The sequence below is a fragment of the Dermacentor albipictus genome, chromosome 10 (genome assembly GCF_038994185.2).
Source record: "Dermacentor albipictus isolate Rhodes 1998 colony chromosome 10, USDA_Dalb.pri_finalv2, whole genome shotgun sequence".
Taxonomy (NCBI): domain Eukaryota; kingdom Metazoa; phylum Arthropoda; class Arachnida; order Ixodida; family Ixodidae; genus Dermacentor; species Dermacentor albipictus.
Window position 1 is genome coordinate 54,365,594 of NC_091830.1, and position 18,601 is coordinate 54,384,194.

Genomic DNA, 18,601 nt, shown 5'->3' on the forward strand with positions numbered 1-18,601 from the left:
GCGGGGGTGGCTTACAATGGCATTAAGAAATATTATTGACCGCTCTCCCACGAACCTATACCTCGAATCGGATAATTTATGCTAGAGCTGTTGCCAGCGCTGTACATTTCTTCTAAAGCAATACAAATCGGAAATGCTGGCCCGCATTCGGAACGACCACTTATGCTACAATTCTTTCTAAGAAAAAATTGCAGCCAACCATGGTGCTGGACACATCAGTAATGAAGACAGATCGCCAGTAGCAAATACCGCTCACTGATGCCACCCCTGATATGTAGTGACCTTTTACTAACGAAAACATTGTCTACATGGTACCCAGGTATTTATATTACTAAAATTGCCACAGCAATGCCATTGTAGGAATATAGCCATTACAGGCCTAACCAAATGTATTCGTGGAGCATAGCTGCATATTTTGTTGTCTGTTGTATTTTGTTGCATTTTCAACTAGTCATGACCATGGAGATGAAGTTTTATTGCCTAAGGATAAGACATGTTTATCGCATCAATTGACACACTGATATAATCGGTGATTTCAGGTACCGGTAGCCGCCCACTTCCAGGCCTAACAGGCAAATTGGTTCCGCAAGTTACATTACAGTCTACAATAGCTGCTGGATCAGGGCTCGTGGCACAACAAACAGGAATAGGTAAAGAAACTTTGTGTGGTCTTATTGGTAATGTCCATAAAACGTTATATAGCTTGAGCGCCACGTGCTAGAGACAACGTCAAAAATTTTTCATTGGTATGATTCATAGGGACGGTAGGTGTATGAGGTGTCAATATATGAAAAAAGTGTTGAAAGGATAGATTAGGAAGTTTCTATGTTTTTTATACAACATGAGTGCTTTGTACCACTAAAGCGTTTTATAACTTAAGTGTTCTTTTAGAACACTATCATTTACGGGGCCATTTAACAGCATAGGCCAAGTCATAAGTTTCTAGTTAATAACAGACTCCTGTACCAGCACTGTACGCAGAATATGGACCTGAAAAAGATAGTACCAGTTTGCCGCATGTGTGAGTAGCGCACGCGGAAATATTTTGGGAAATGCGCAAGCGTAGAAGAAATAGAACTTCATCACTTTACAAGGATGAACGGGAAAACAACAGGCTAGCTTTGTTCTTCCTTTGTAGACGTACAACACATGCGCTATGGTAGTCTCTTACAGAAAGCTCTCACTTAGGGTCGGTATCGAGATGGCGTCAGTGCCATCTGTCGAGAGCGCTGATCGCAAACTATAACTCCAAAGAATCTTGCATGGCATTTTGCACTGCCAAAGAAAGTAGTGACTCCACCACAAGCTTCTGTAAACATTTTCCTAAATTTCTCATATGTTCTTGTTTTCTCTGCTTCCATCTCACTGCTAGACAAAGTTTATATTTCCTGCGCTTGCGTTAGGCCTGTAAGGATGTACTGTTTGAATTTGCTCTTTTTTATCCCATAAAATTTGTGTGTATACTCGTGGGGCATCCTGTGTCAGTAAGTTAGAATTCATCCTTCTGCGTTTCACCTTTCCCCAACCTTCCCCTGTTGAATGCACCGCAATTCAATATCTAACCAACGTTTTAAGTTGTAGCTTTGCTGGCTACGAACCTACATGTATTACGAAATGCATAGTGGCTACGAAATGTGGTTTCTGCTGAAGCTCCTTGTGGACAAAGTTTACTGCAGCAGAACTCGTGTCTACCTTTGGAAGGCGCACACGTGTATGCATGAATATCCAGGCTCGTATTTTTAGACATCTTCTCTAAAATTCTAGAGTGCGCTCAAGATCAAGTTTTCTGGGTGCGTAACGGGCAATGATCACTTTGACTTTATGTAAAATACATAGAATATAATACTAGTCGACGGCACCAATAATTACTTTTTCGCTAGGTATATAGCTAGTTAACAATGTTGTCCCCAACTTGGGCCATGCCTGCTTTTTTGACGCATTTTAGCCAAAGAGAGTTTCTCTTTAAAAGCATTCCTCTCTACAGCTGCAGGAGAGCAACAATCGGAAGGCACCACAGCAACTGGCACCCATGTTGCCGGCTCTGCAGCCAGTTTCAGTCCATCTGCAGGCGTAGGTCAAGCTACCACGTTGCCGTCGCAGTCGAGTCTTGCCACAGACAGTGGAGTGACCCAAACAACAAACGGTGTGTTAGCTTTGTTGCCTTTTGTCCACGTTACTACAGCTATGAGCCTGTGCGAGCTATAGTATATAGTCCTATGACGTTGGTAATGTAATTATTGCAGCATTACACAAGCTACAGCGCAAGCTTGATTTTATTTGGTAAAGCTTGTTACTACATTTGCAACACAATTTTACTAGAAGAAAATAGTGTAAAAATTTAACATTCATATGCCTCAGGCTATAGCAGGAAAACATTTGGGGAACATAAAAATAGAAAGATAACTGGGTGTGCTTCCATATGCAACGTAGTTGAGAAATTATTTTAACTTAGTGTGTACAGTTGTTTGATGTAATATGATTATCAAAATATATATTTTTTATCTTTTCTCCTCACCTAGGTTCAATGAAAAGTATTTTCTGTTTATATTGACGTAGTCAAGGTACCTTCAATTATGTATTGGGGCCACCATACAACTTATCACTTGCTTTCTCCGGTACGTCGACATGCATGCTTTTAGAAATTAGCGTCACCAGCTCCGATGATATATAATATATTTTGAACCTTGAAGGCAAAGATTAAATGGAAAGTCTCCTAGCAGCTTCTAAGTGGAAGAATGATTAGCTGAAATATTTAGTTTTTGACTATGTGGCACTTAAGAAACCCACAATTATGCACAATTGAAAACGCAAGCAACACTAGCGCGATCTTGATTAATAACTAGATATCCAGTAAGACGCGCACAAGCGTTTGAACTCCAGCTACTGCGTTAGAACACCGAGACAAGAATGTTCATGATGCGGACTTCTCTGGAAATTGCGTCACCCAGTCTGTCGCACAATCCTAATCGATCAGGTATTTTCAAAGTGACCCAGACCCATAAAAACTTAGTAAATACTGCATATGGCAGTAACAAATTCGGGTCTAATTATTCTGCATTGAATGGACTAACAAAAGAAAGGGTGTTTGACGATAACAAGGATAGTCGCCTTCTTTTTAGCAGACGAAAACAGGCCAATTATGGTATGACTGGCTTCTCAGAATTGGATGCCCAAGTAATTCATGTAGGTTCTTACCAAACCAATGAATATTCTAAATGTAGACAATGGATACAAGTGTTGGCCAGTGATTTTTTTTTAGCAGAATATATCAATATTGTGATGTTCGACACTTTTATTTGGATATTTGTTGCCAAAGTCAGACATTGTTTGCTTTCTGTGTGCCCTCTACCCCCTGTAAGTGGACTTTAGTTAATGTAAATGAATGCAATGGGCCTGTAAATTTGTGTACGACAGAGTCACCAAACGATGTGTCTTCTGAAAGACAACTCGCTTTCGAGCAGTCAAAGTAATGCTTTATCAAGTGTTTTCAGGAAAAATATGTGCCCGACACCTGGAGAGCAGATCACCCATTTATGTGGTGAATACAACAGGGCCCTCCGACACACAGCATGTCATGTCGCTGAATGGAATGCTTTATTATTGACTTAAAAAAACTGTGAGCGGCTGCTACTCGTCAACTGAATCAACTGTTAGACATGGCCTCAATGCTGACTAACGATTTTAAATTTTCTTGTCAAACGCGATAAAATGTTTTCACAAGTCTATCTGCATTTAGTTTTCTATCTCGAGTGGATTTTAATAACTGTGTGACGATTTCATAACCTCAAAAGGGGCAGAATAGACTTTTGCTCAAGTTCTGCGGTTTTGTCTTTCAGGAGTGCGTGTTTGAGAAGTATGCATCAAATATGGAGGCTTCAGTAGGAGTTTGTGCATTTTTCGAGTGCTCTGAAATTTCAAAGTGGGGACAACTTCACGAGACTTTATTCGGTAGAAGCACTACGTGATCTTTAATAATTGCGTACAATAAGAGACAAGGTTCTAGTGGTCCATTCAGAATATGCCTTCAAAATTAGAACATATTTTCATGCTTGTCTGTAACGATAAAGTTTATTTCAATACTGCAGCAGTCCAAGGCTCAACGATTCCGGCGATGAGCAGCAGCCAAGTCTCTTCCCAGACAAACATTGTCAACGCATCTCCGCCCGATCAGCTACCTCTGCTGCCACCGAAAAATCCACCGATTGTGCAAGTAACAATGCAGCAACTAGCACCTGGTGAGTTGCAGCCTCGCATTTAGTGAGTCAACCTGAACTAAGCGTTTGTGAACCTTTCCTGGCATTAAAAAAACACAATAATTTTCTCAATTCTTCAGCTCCATCACTGTTTCTTCTACTGAAACGCATGATCTTTAGCAGACAGTGTACCTTCGTCTGGTACGTTTTTACTACTGCTCAATACTTGGCGTCAAGAGGTTGATTCTATTCCAAAGTGTGTTGTAAAGCATGATATATGTGACTTACGGAACAGCTATCACAAGAGTGTGTTTTCGTACATGCGGGTGCATAGTTTTGATTTATCGTATCGAGATATATATATTGACAAAATACCACCAGCCAATAGAGTTTCGCTTTGCGTAAAAGACGCGAGACATCCGTTCACGTGAACCAACTGACCTAACTCCTAAAGAGCACACCCACTGGAATGTCAAATAGTACAGGGCATAACAAACAGAGCCAAGAACTCTCCTTCTTGCGGTTCCTTTGTAATGACTTGAATATGCGGGATCTCAGGCCTCACATTGAGTCGTCGGATAGCAACTCCTCTAACTAGCTGGCGGACTTTCGAAGACACTTTCGCTTGTGCTCCAGCTAACGTGGAGATCGCATGTGCTCCACTCCTGTGGTGGGGGAGTACAATCAGTCATACATTGTTTAGTCCATTTCTCTTATACATAAAAACCATCAACTGGCAACTTAGACAAGAATCCCATCAGTGGCCGGCTGAGGCACCTGAGGTCTTCTTCGTTCCGCGGCACAGATGACGTGGTGGGCTCCACTATCTTTGCTTGCGAAAGTACCTTAGAACCTGTTCTGAGGTCAATCTTTAACAATTGTCCGAATTATTCCACCTTTCAAAGTATCGTCGTTTAGATGCATCATTTCGGTAAGCGGATGGTTTTCGAAAAATCAGCAATGAGCAAGCCCGCTTGTTTCTGGAAGGATTTCCCATAAGGGAGAGAACGGATGACTGCGTCAGTCAGCCTTCTCTTTGTTTCCACGTTAAATAAATCAGGGTACTCGAGGCCCCTATCATAACGTCACTTTTATCATGAATGCATCTGCACATTCACATATTATGGATATGTTTCTTGTCTAAGTTGCTGAAAAACCAGCAGGGAGTAGCGCTTGTCCCGTGTCCACCCCGACTTTCTTGCGCCTAATTACTTGAAGTATGCATCAACTAGGGCTTTAGGAAGTCACGTTGAACTTGAAAAGTCACTTTCAATAGCCAAAGGAACTTTATCCCTCAATACAGTTTTTTACCGACTGCTTCAGAACAACAAGAAGTGAAATTTGCGCCAGGGAGCGATCAAGAAGCCTGCACGCCACCTTGCATGTTCAATATATCGGTTCCACAGCAAGGTAACCTACAGCCGAACTTCACAGCTGTCAAGATACATGAAAAGCCTAAACCCCCTAGAACTGGTGAGCTGCTTTTCTGACGTCGTTTATAGAATAATGTCTCTTGTACATTGTGATGTTTAAGTCGTATTGATTTTGGTTACATTACGTTTGATAATACTTGAATCAAATGCAAAGTGATTTGTGAAAGATTATCAAGCAAAAATTATGAACCAATATGAAGTTAAAAAATATGGTCTTGATTTATATATATTTCCTCATTCAAGCAGACCCTATCGTATTTCTTAACTAGTTCAACTTGATGTGAATAAAAGTTATTACCACAGTGGGTTATTCTATTATTTTCAAAGGGTTACTGCGTTATTGCCCAATTACAAGCCTATTGTGAATCCACTCGCAAACAAACAACAAAGAAACGTTGCTTTAGTAATGCACGTTTCGCGACCGCCAAAAAGCTTCTGGCTGTTTCGCATGTAGAACTTGTATGCATACTAGAAAATTGAATATGCAGACAACAGTGGACGCCACGTGTGTTCAAATAAGAAAAGCGTGCGTTCAATTCAAAGTTGAAGCACATATAAACTCTCAGAGCTGCAAGCAATTCAATAGTACCCGTGACGGGGTACTAAGTGCACCTTATTAAGCCCTAGGTGATCGACCAACATTATTCTAGGGCAACACCACAACGCTGCTTTTCTGATGATGTCAAGAAATCACACACAAAGAATTAAATTTCCATGTGAGTGAGAAATGGTATTTCTTTTTGCGCATAAATACAGGACGCCCAAAGAAATACTTGCATTTTCGAAGGTTTCCCCAAAACGTAAACCATTAAAGCTGGCCAGCCAATCTTCACATGCGCAGTGCATTTTCAATGTCTTTCAATCTTTCAAATATCTGAAAGACAACCAGCGTATGTGAGAGGGCTTGTATATGTCCCACCTAAACTTATCCAACTCTTAAATAGATTCGAATCATCATAAGAAAATGTAGCATGATGTTGGGTATAGTATGGAGAGAGTTACGTTTAGTGTTTGTTATTGCTGATTACATAATTAGTAAACATTAATTACTTGATATCGCAACTAATGAAGGTAAGATGAAATACCTAATGAAGACATTGTAGAGCAGCATATGAAATATATAATTGAGCTACCCCAATTTTCTGCTTCTTTCGTAGTCATTTTGCGTGTGCCGAAAAGAAAGCACGCAAGATTTTAAAAAAGAACAAGAAATGCGAAACACGTCCATTTGGCGGTCTCGATTGGCAGTCTTCGCTAACGTCCTCCGCATGGAGAACTGGGCATATATGAATGAATCAATGAATGTCTATTTTTGCAGAAAAAAAAAGCTAAGAATCTCTGTCAGAGAGGCTGACAAAAAGGCGCGAATACCTAACTATACTATGTGCGGCTGCATAAAAGGTAGTCTGCTTCTGGCTCTCATGAATAGTCACGGGTGAGCTATGGTAGACGCATCTTATTAGGTTGAAAACAGGCCAGTTGTTTCCGAAAGCGCCAAAAACGAAATCAGTTCAAGTTTGACCGCTCGTGCTCTGTGCAATGGGGAACAAAAAGTGATAATGGGCCACGAAAAAAGATATAACATATTATTGTACTGCTGGTTACAACTGCTGAAATTAGCGATATTGTTTTGGTCTTCGTCAGTTAATTGGAAACATTACACAAATTGTAGCTGAAGAGCGCTCGGAAGCATTCACACGAGGGTGTAATTTGAAAACCTCAATTGAATTATGGGGTTTTACACACCGCAACCACAATATAATTATGGGGCACATCATTCGGGTTACCGTGGCTCAATTTGGCCATTTGGGTTTCCTTCGCTCTCACCCAGTTCATAGTGTGAACAGCACCAAGCAGGAATAGGGCCCGAGGAGATCCGCTGCATGTGCTATCTCTAATTACGTGTTTATAGCACAAAGGTCTCGAGATATATAAACAGAAGACCAAGCGGCAGCCCATTTATTGCACAGCAGAACGAAGGCATTTCCAAGTGATCTGCTGTCACCAGGGTCTTGCACCAGTTGAATCCATGCACGTTATACCCAGGAATGCCAGAATTTCAACACACGAACTAATTCAATCCGCGTCCTCACCTGCTCTACTCGCGTCTTGACACCCAATCTGTAATTCTAATAGACCCGTTACCCTTTACCAGCCTGTTACCAGCCCTAGCATTCCATGGCCTACCCAGATGAATTTCTATCATATAAAATATCCCTCGTGGACTGAAATCATACAATCAGCTAAAACATGAACATCGATGTATTAACATTTCATTTTCATTGTGCCTTTTCCACGCAGATACATATTCCCTTTGCTTGGAAAGTGGAAGCGATGCCAATAACACACGACTTGCCGAAGCCGAAAGGTGTACTGGCATCAGAAATTCACTCCACAGAACTAATGATTACAAGTCTCTTCAATATGACTGTGGAACTAATAGTACACCGAAACAATTGAAACAGAACAAGAAAAAAATACAAATTCAACACTAAACGTAATATAACGTCGTACGAGGACGCATTGTGACAATGAGCGTGCAGTAGTGATCAGGGGGTTCCGCCATCTCTTGGTCAACTTGTAATTTGAACCCGTATCAAAAGCCTGAGCCGCTAAAGCTTCGCATTTGCTTCCCATAAAAATGACGCTATTGCAGCGGGCTATCTAACTAGCGACGTTTCGCTTAGCAGGTGAGCCCATAACCGCTGATACAACAAGACGTTTCGCCAAGGAAAATCACGCGGGTTGCTTAGAAGTTGAAGATTGCACGAAGCATGTGCTATCAAGCTTCAACAATGCGAAAAAAAAAGATGACACACACTAATATGCAGGTCACTGCATCCTCTGCCCCCGAGATTTTTTTGCATTGCCCGTTACCAGGTGTAAGTAAGCACCAATTACCAATGCACTATATGAATGCAGCTCAAGGCGTTCTACACACCATAGATGAGAACAGCAGACGCATTTTGTACAGTTGCTATATGTTTGTCTCTCTCTCTCTCTCTCTCTCTCTCTCTATATATATATATATATATATATATATATATATATATATATATATATATATATATATATATATATTACAGTCACTATGGTGGAACTGTGTAAGGGGGGTTACAAAATCAAAGGCATAACAAAAAACTAAGCAGCCTTCTGAAGTCTGGTACAAAGGATACGTCGCAGTGCAGGGCTCTTCGATATTACTAGAAAGATCAAAAGATGAACGAGAAAAACTGAAGCAATGAAATGCCACAAGGTAAAGAACACGAGTGAAATTACCGTAAGGCACAAATAATAAAATGTACAATACAGGAAAAAGGAAGAGATCAAGGAATACAGTGCTTCAAGGGATATTTCGGGGAAAAGACGCAAACAAGCAATAATATATACAGGGCATACAAATGAAAACGTGTCGCGGCAGAAAATACCAATTGACAAGAGTGAGATAGCGATGAATCAATTGAAATAAAAACATCGCAAGAAGTTCGAAGCACATTGCCAAGTACAAGAAACAAGATAAAGGGATTTGTAAGTGCTCTTATGAAAAATGATCGTGTAGGAGCTGACTACATTTTTCTTGGCCTCACTCAGAAGCAATGTTATTAGGAAGATTGTTCCCCAAGCGAATGTCTGCAGGGAGTGCGGAAAAGTTAGAAGCGTGTGTCGTGCAAAATGCGCGCAAAATTTAGGTGGTTATTTAATCGACGAGACGTGTTTCAGGCGATCTGGATATAGAGTGTGCATTGTGTGGCATTACATACTTATTTGTGAAACAAGGATAACAGAGTGCTATTACGGCGAAGAACCAAAGGCTGGAGGGAATGATCATGTTTCATTTGCGTTACAACGGAGTGGTGCCTATAATTACGTGAGATAAAACGGGCAGCTGCGTTCCATAAACTGCAGCGCTTGTAGGAAAACAGATGTGGAGCCTGGAAAACCTTAATAAACGACCGACCGATTTGCTGAGTGATTGGAACAGAACCCACAATTTTTGTTGTTAGCCATCTTTACATTTACTGAAAAACTCCTACTACCCATTCTAACTTTTGGTTAGTGCTTTACTATCGTACAAATTATGGCGATTGGGTCCTATGCTGATGTATTCTTTAAATCTTTGAACTATAAATGTTTTACTGCTCTCATACACAATAGAGCCGTTGTGTATATATATATATTAGTTTATACGCATTTCTTATTGGAAAGCCTTGAAAAAAGACAAGTACACTGGCAGAATCGTTGGCTCCCGCTTTTACGTTATTGTCGTTTTGCTTATCGTTTTGAATTTACATCTCCCGCATTCCGATTGCTTTCCATGAATTTATTATCTGTAGTATTTTAGCCATACATATTTTCTTTATTATTAACTCATTCTTGAAGTCCTTTAAATTATTTTGCTTTCAATATCTTAATTCAACTATTTTCTAGCACGCTATGTTATGACTTAAACGTTTCATAATGCTTGGTAATAATTCATTTTAATCTTTCTTTGGTACCATGTAGCTCGGCTTCTTCTATAATTCCCATCATTGCTTTGCCATCATTGCATAGGTGGCGATAGCTAAATGTATGATCTAGTGTGACATTTTTTTAGTATTCCTTAAAAGTAAGCCACAAAAGATAGGAGAAACCAAAATCAATTGCACACGTCATGTAGCAGCCGTAAATAATAACTGTGTACTATCATTACGCTTTCAGAGTATATCTACATTGTTATTTTTTATGTTATTACCTCGCGCTTTTTTATTTCATGATAAAAACCGGGCACATATGGAGGCATGAAAGCGTTTGACGCTGTCAGCATTAACGAAATTCGCTAAAACGTTTGCCTTGAAGCAACCGCGTACTCAAAAAAAAAACAGTAATTTTCCCAAGCTCGGCATACATCAGATCAATTCTGCGAACATTTTATTGTTATTTATAGTTAACCTTGACTGCCGCGGTTTCTTTACTCCAGACAAGCGATGCAAGGTTATTGCCACTATTCCAACATACAAATGTCGTGAAAGGTGGTTCTTCAATAAAAAAACGGGAGCCTGCCTTCCAAGCTGCAGTAGAAGGGCACCTTTCAGGAACAAGATTGCCTGCGATGGAGTTTGTCGATCTGGTGAGATCTTTCGCCTGCTGTTTTATTACCGCGAACGACCTTAAAGAACCTGAGGGAGTGATTACAAAAGTTTTCAATGTAGATATATCCAACAGCAAAGCAGTGTCGGTACAATTCATCGCTACAAGTTACCCAACTTCATTCACCCACACTTGAGGCGAAAATTGGGCTGCTCAGATGGGTGGACTGCAAACAATAAAAAACCTGCATTACTCGATGGAACTTAAAATGCCTAGTCATCTGCTAAAACGAGACAAAATAAGCAATTTATACCCACGCCTTGTAATCTATGTGAAGCAAATCTATCGTGAAGCAGTTATTCAAATTTGCCCGTTTCATTCCAGCGTACTTGACTTAAAGGAACATGTCTCGCGCTCACGTACCCCAACACACGCATGCTACGCAATGTGACACACACGGCGATCATCACAAAGCGCTAGCTGGTATTGGAATGATAGACACATGCCTGAGATTGTGGTCGAACATTTAGAGCATCGACTTGCCGTGACGGGAAACAGAGGTTCTATCCCACAATGTGGCATGTCGTTCAGTGTTTCAGTAAGTGGGAGCTACTTGGCAAGACAACAGTACCGAGCGGCCGCCCCTGAAGGTTGCGAAATTTCGCAACGGATGCTTTCACAAGCGATTGAACGAATTTCAAAACTCAAAAATATCACAAGCGATTGAACGAATTTCAAAACTTGGCGGCCCTCTCTGCTCCTATAACTTTCAGCATGCACTCTTTCTGGCAGAACGATTGGTTTTAATGCGATTACTACTTGTTCATTTTAAGCACTTATCCGGGTCTACCCATCTAGATGATATTTATCTGTCGATCTATGCCCGTGTGATTTACGGTAACTCAGGTTGTGGGGTATCTTGGGCTACGAGATACGGGCTTGTGTGTGCCCCACCGTAGCGGTCTGTGTATCGTAAACATGCCAGCTTTCTCATCCGATACTCGCTATGTCATGGTCTTCACTCATTTCTTGTGTCGTTGCTTTCGTGTCGTCGTCATTGCAATGTCGTCTTACCATTGTCACAATTTAAAAATATACACCGATAGATGCAACGCCATCAGCATCATACCACCGCCAACGTTTCATGGACGTAATTGTGTGGGCGAGTACATCTGCTTGCGCAGGAGAACCATGGTATGGTGTTTAAGTAAACTACGAAGACAGTAACATGAAAGAAGCCTAGCAGATGCTTTCTTCCAAATAGTTTCCTACGCCCTGGAAATTAGAATGACTGTTTTTAGAGGCAATAAAATAGTTACCTTTATGAACTTATGAACTTAGAAGTCCCACTATACAAACTACACAAGTTAGGCATATGAGTGTTCAAGAGTACTTTTTCCGTTCGATATTAAAGTTTATTCTATCTATCGAGAGTACTCGACAATTTTACTCATTTTACTTTTCAGCGGAAGCTTGCAATTTCCCTATGGCAAGCATTCCCTGTTTTCTTCAGGTGCACGAAGTGTTCATTTACAATTCCAACCAGAATTCGTGCTTCAAGGCATACGACTGTTCTTATTTCGGAAATAAATTCCCTACAATGCAGGAATGTCAAAGAACTTGCAGAAAGGGTAAGTTACGTATTTTCCATTCTTCAGTACAAATGGCAAGTAACATTGTGACCAAGCTATTGAGCGTGTAATGTTTTGGTGGTCTGTTATGCTGGTTTAATGAACCTAAGTTATTTTATATGATGCTATGTGATAAAACACCTGTATTATTTTCCAATAAAAACAGTGAAACATATTAAAATCAATTTCCTAAGTATTATATTCAAGCACACACTGTATTAAGTTTGAATAAAACCATGATTTCTTTTGCTGCACTTAGGAATCAGTATAATCATAGCGAATGCCTGATGTGTAATATGCTGACATTTATGGACCTTCTTTCCACCATGGTTGCCTAATTTATGTATAGTTTCACACTCACTAGTGCTCCCCCAAAGCTCTGCGTTTACCCTACCTTTGACCCGACTAAATATACAACCCCCACCCCCTGCGTCAGGCAGATGTTATGCGCAAGCATAAATCTTGCTTCAGATTGTTTCGGACATTTAGCTTTTTATATTTATTTGTGTTTTCTTTTTTTCCGACATGGTGGTAAGTACAAATAAATAGTTGGGCAGGTATTTTTGACATGAAGTTTTAAACCATATCGAGAATTCAATATATCTACGATAAATGCTGGGAGATATACCAGCATTTACCCTCCGCCCCTGTACACTCCATCTATCGTTCCTCAATCTATTCAGTACGTCATATAAACCAAACAGACTTGATGTTTAGGTTTACACCCTACGAGATTTAGCTACTAAGTTTACCATTGTTCTATAAAAATCACACTGGCAAAATAGCAATATTTTTGAGGGTTGTATATTACATCGATATTTTCTCGCTTTAGTTGTATTATTTGGCGTGTTTAGAAAACTGTTATCCTATTTTTCATTTCTGTGTTATACAGGCGAAGACTTTATACTTTCGTTTTTCAAACATTTTATTATAGAACAATTAAAATAAAAACTTAGCGGCCTAAATGGAAATGATCGTCCAGCAGACACTTGAACGTAAGTTTTTCGTTTAGATGGTACAAGCCTGATCAGTTATGGTGTCATTGATGTCTAGAGAAACCAAATCTACGTTCACATATATATAGACAGCAGTCACTGAACAAAAGCTTCTTCCTTAAGCAGTACGACGTCAGCAAAGTTCCCTCTGGGCCACGCCAGTCCTATAGTGCCAATGACGTGGGGTAGCACGTACGTACCATTTAATGTAGGTTTCACAGTAAATTTCATATATGTGTTTTTCAAGTGTTTAAACTGCAAAATCTCATCGGTTCACACGACAGAAGCTTGTGTGTATGGCACTTCAGATATATCTGGTAGCACTTCTTTGAGACTGCAATAAATTTCGATGCAGCGCAAGTTGTCTTCACTAAGAGAAGTTTGGGCATATTTGTTTTAAAAAAATGGATTCGCGAGAAGACTGCGCTACTTGATTATATTGTTACGTGTAGCTGAAGCCCAATGTTACATACAATTTATTTACAGGGAAGGGAAGCTAACGCAAGGCCAAAATGGCGACGCTATATCAAGCGGGCCGACGTCGTCTTCTTCGTCCTCAGTGCAGCCTCACTGCGGCGGCTGTTCCGTAGCAATATTTCAGTGGAACAATACATTTTAAAAAAGCAATTTAGCTTATTCTGCGTTTTACAGCACTAATTAATATATTGTTGTAGCAATTTGTTCTTAAGATAACTTTTAAAATATCCATCCCGGAATCATGTAAGCCTGTAGACATGAAAACGCTAATGTCATCAACTTCAAGTTACATACATACTATTGGAGATTGGTGAACCACTAGCTTACCATTGATTTTTTGTTGGCGGATGGCTTAGGCGTATGCATAGCGGAAGGGTGGCTTTCCGATCTCGTGTTTGTGAGGTGTCCGTAGCAATTTATCCCATTGTTTACTCTTTAGTCGATGTTATCACGAGAAAAACACGGCATGGCCATACTACACCCAGGACCCGTAGGTAGCAAGTGCCATAGGAGGTCAACCCAGTGCGCCTCCGCTTACCTTTCTCCCCCACAACGCTTCTCGTCTTTTCTCTTTCTCCGTTTCGCTCAACGTGACCCAAAGTCTGATCCAGGTGGCGTTGCTTTGTCGTGCGCTCACACATTGATTTCCAGTTGAGGAAAACAAATAGGAAGCTTACCAGCAAGTATGCGACCGGTATGGTGAGAAACATGGGAACAAAGAAAGGCAAGAGGAAAGTCAGAGGGGCTGAGATAATCTCACGGATGGTGGCGATGGGAAAGAAACCTGACATGACTAACTACTTAAAAGGGCAATCGAAATGAAGAGATAAGGAATTTACGCTAACTAAAGGGGAAGCTTATTACTTTTGTAGCAAGATCAGGATGCCTCAGAACACGCGCTTATATAGCTAGATCTCAGAAGAAAGAAGCATATGCTTTCTGCAGTAAAGCTAGGGAGGTGATGCAGCCTATTTTCTTGGAATGACAGATCTGCTCACGGTCAATTTAGGCACCACTGGCCTCCTTGAAGAACCTGAGATCAGCGATAGCAGGGGGAAAGGAAATATAGAGACTAGTAAGAGGTGATTAGAAGATTGGTGGAAGAAAAGTCAGGAAACGACAAGCAATGGAGGCGTACCAAAACAAATTTTAAAAAGGGGTTCAGAAACATTGCTGATGGAAATTCGTCGTGGGTTTTTGTTTTCGTTTTTTATATATGTAGGACATTAGGCAATATAAACAAGAACTTCGTGGCGCAACTCATCGCCCCGTTCCAAAGGGGACGCCCAAAGCATCCATCCCTCCATCCTAAGCGCACCTACTTCGTACATTCCCCGGCCCGCAATGCGCACAAGGAGGCACCTTCCTTCTTGTGCGCTTGCTTCCATCGCGGCTTGAAAATTTCAGACTTCACTAGTAGGCTACTAAGGCTGGCGCGTAAAAAAAAAGAATGGTAACCATAATAAAACACGGCTTTGTTTCTTCTACCATTTTCTCGTCTATCGTATGCAATTATCTTTTACCAAAAACTCGAGCGCGTTTTTCGCAGGTGGATCACGACAGCACTTGGCAGGAACAGCAACGGGCACCTCTCTGACATCGACGCAAATGCCAAATATCGGATCTAATGTGGGTCTTCAACCAGCTTCGTCAAATTCAGCTGCATCTCTTGGAGCTGGTCTTCGTGGTAACGGAATAGGCTCGGGTGAGCGACATTTGTGAGGTTTATTCTGGCGCATTGAATTCTAACGTGCATGTTACCATGACGCAGTACGCTAGCTTGAACTCGGATTGAGCTACATTGGAGAGGCCTATAAAAAAACCAGTGCCACCATTTGTGGTCAGTGATTGACGGTCAAAGTCAAAGCAATGAATAATGTTATTCGAACTAAAAAGTCCGTATATAAGAAGCAAATATCAGATACAATAGAAATGCAGAAGGATGAAAGCCTATCCTCCTCATGCTTAGTTGTTAAAATAGTGTCATGTAATCCTTGAAGAATGCCCTTGGTTAGAATACACACTGCGTGTCTCTGCCACATCCTCACAGTACCAATCTGCCAATAAAAAAAAGCATGTTTATTCGCCCTTCCTTTCAGCTGTGGATATGCTTGCACATAAGAAAAATCGGTAACATTGACAAAGCACAGCTGCGTTTCTCCTGCCATTTTCTGTTCTATCGTACGCAATTACCTTTCACTGAAACCTCGAGCGCATACTTTGCAGGTGGATCACAACACCAGTTGGCAGGATCAGCAACGGGCCCCTCTCTGCCATCGACGCAAATGCAAAATACCGGATCTAATGTGGGTCATCAACCAGCTTCATCAAATTCAGCTGTATCTCTTGGAGCGGCTATTCCTGGTAACGGAATAGGCACGGGTGAGCCACATTTGTGCGGTTTATTCTGGCTCGTTGAATTCTAACGTGCATGTTACCATGACGCAGTACGCTAGCTTGAACTTGGATTCAGCTACATTGGAGACGCCTACAAAGAAAGAAAAAACCAGTGCCACGATTGTGGTCTGTGATTGACGGTCAAAGTGAAAGCAATAATTAATGTTATTAAAACTAAAGAGGTCCGAATAAAAGAAGCATGTACCCCATACAATAGAAATGCAGAAGAATGAATGCCTATACTCCTCATGCTTAGTTGTTTAAATAGTGTCATATAATCCTTGATGAATGCGCTTGGTTAGAATACACACTGCGTGTTTCTGCCACAACCACATCATCACAGTACAAATCTGAAAATCAAAAAAGGCATGTTTGTTCGCCCTCCCTTTCAGCGGTGGATAAGCTTGCACATAAGAAAAATTGGTAACATTGACAAAGCACAGCTGCGTTCTTCTGCCATTTCCTGGTCTATCGTATACAATTACCTTTCACTGAAACTTCGAGCGTATACTTTGCAGGTGGATCCCAACAGCAATTGGCAGGATCAGCAACGGGCCCCTCTCTGCCATCGACGCAAATGCAAAATACCGGATCTAATGTGGGTCATCAACCAGCTTCGTCAAGTTCAGCTTCATCTCTTGGAACGGGTCTTCCTGGTAATGGAATACGCACGGGTGAGCGACATTTGTAAGGTTTATTCTGGCGCGTTGAATTCTAACGTGCATGTTACCATGACGCAGTACGCTAGCTTGAACTTGGATCCAGCTACATTGGAGACGCCAACAAAAAAAAAAACCAGTGCCACAGTGTGTGGTCTGTGTTTGACCGTCAAAGTGAAAGCAATAAATAATGCTATTCGAAGTAAAAAGGTCCGAATATAAGAAGCATATATCCGATACAATACAAAAGCAGAAGAATGAAAGCCTATCCTCCTCATGCTTACTTGTTAAAATAGTGTCATATAATCCTTGATGAATTCCCTTGGTTAGAGTTCACACTGCGTGTTTCTGCCACAACCACATCCTAACAGTACCAATCTGCCAATCAAATAAGGCACGTTTATTCGCCCTCCCTTTCAGCTGTGGATATGCTCGCACGTAAGAAAAATTGGTAACCTTGACAAAGCACAGCTGTGTTTCTGCTGCCATTTTCTGGTCTATCGTATGCAATTACCTCTCCCTGAAACCTCGAGCGCATACTTTGCAGGTGGATCACAACAGCAATTTGCAGGATCCGCAACGGGCACCTCTCTGCCACCGACGCAAATGCAAAATACCGGATCTAATGTGGGTCATCAGCCAGCTTCGTCAAATTCAGCTTCATCTCCTGAAGCGGGTGTTCCTGGTAATGGACTAGGCAGGGGTGAGCGACATTTGTGAGGTTTATTCTGGCGCCTTGAATTCTAACATGCATGTTACCATGACACAGTGAGCTAGCTTGAACTTGGATTCAGCTACATTGGAGACGCCTACAAAAAAAAAACCAGTGCCACGATTCGTGGTCTGTGATTGACGGTCAAAGTGAAAGCAATAAATTATGTTATTCGAACGAAAAAGGTCCGAATATAGGAAGCATATATGCGATAGAATAAAAATGCAGAAGAATGAAAGCATATCTCTGTCAAGCTTAGTTGTTAATATAGTCTCATATAATGATTGATGAATGCCCTTGGTTAGAAAACACACTGCGTGTTCCTGCCACAACCACATCACATCAGTACCAATCTGCCGATCGAAAGAATGCATGTTTATACGCCCTCGCTTACAGCTGTGGATAGGTTTGCGCGTGAGAAATATTTGTAACGTTGACGAAACACAGCTTTGTTTCTCCTGTGATTTTATCGTTTATCGTAGGCAATTATCATTCACCGAAAATTGGAGCACGTTTTTTGCAGGTGGATCCCAACAGCAATTGGCAGGATCAGCAACGGGCCCCTCTCTGTCATCGACGCAAATGCAAAATACCAGATCTACTGTGGGTCATCAACCAGCTTCGTCAAATTCAGCTGCATCTCTTAGAGCAGGTCTTCCTGGTAACGGAATCGGCACGGGTGAGCGACATTTGTGAGGTTTATTTTGGCGCGTTGAATTCTAACGTGCATGTTACCATGACGCAGTAGACTAGCTTGAATTTGGATCCAGCTGCATCGGAGACGGTTACAAAAAAAACCAGTGCCACAATTTGTGGTCTGTCATTGACGGTAAAAGTGAAAGCAATAAATAATGTTATTCGAACGAAAAAGGTCCGAATATGAGAAGCATACATCCGATACATTAAAAATGCAGAAGAATGAAAGCCTACCCCTCTCATGCTTAGTTGTTAAAATAGTGTCATATAATGCTTGATGAATGCCCTTGTTTAGATTACACACTGCGTGTTTCTTCCACAACCACACCCTAACAGTACCA

The 18,601-nt window shown here is 41.1% G+C and overlaps 1 protein-coding gene and 1 long non-coding RNA gene across 15 annotated transcripts in view; one reads left to right on the plus strand and one right to left on the minus strand.

The window, feature by feature from the left end:
* The window catches only part of LOC135907623 (uncharacterized), a 290,002-nt gene that overhangs the window by 235,903 nt on the left and 35,498 nt on the right, over positions 1-18,601 (minus strand). The gene's annotated exons all lie outside the window — the stretch shown is intronic.
* LOC135907620 (mucin-19-like) overlaps positions 1-18,601 on the plus strand; it is a 131,438-nt gene that overhangs the window by 48,731 nt on the left and 64,106 nt on the right. For 12 of the 14 annotated variants that reach the window (XM_070527067.1, XM_070527068.1, XM_070527072.1 and 9 more), the window contains 11 exons: positions 540-650; positions 1,985-2,143; positions 4,086-4,235; positions 5,517-5,666; positions 10,584-10,733; positions 12,160-12,324; positions 15,346-15,501; positions 16,023-16,178; positions 16,712-16,867; positions 17,400-17,555; positions 18,088-18,243. In XM_070527067.1, the coding sequence (XP_070383168.1) occupies positions 540-650; positions 1,985-2,143; positions 4,086-4,235; positions 5,517-5,666; positions 10,584-10,733; positions 12,160-12,324; positions 15,346-15,501; positions 16,023-16,178; positions 16,712-16,867; positions 17,400-17,555; positions 18,088-18,243 (1,665 nt within the window). The remainder of the gene's footprint in view (positions 1-539; positions 651-1,984; positions 2,144-4,085; positions 4,236-5,516; positions 5,667-10,583; positions 10,734-12,159; positions 12,325-15,345; positions 15,502-16,022; positions 16,179-16,711; positions 16,868-17,399; positions 17,556-18,087; positions 18,244-18,601) is intronic. The other 2 variants (XM_070527074.1, XM_070527080.1) reach the window with 2 other exon arrangements.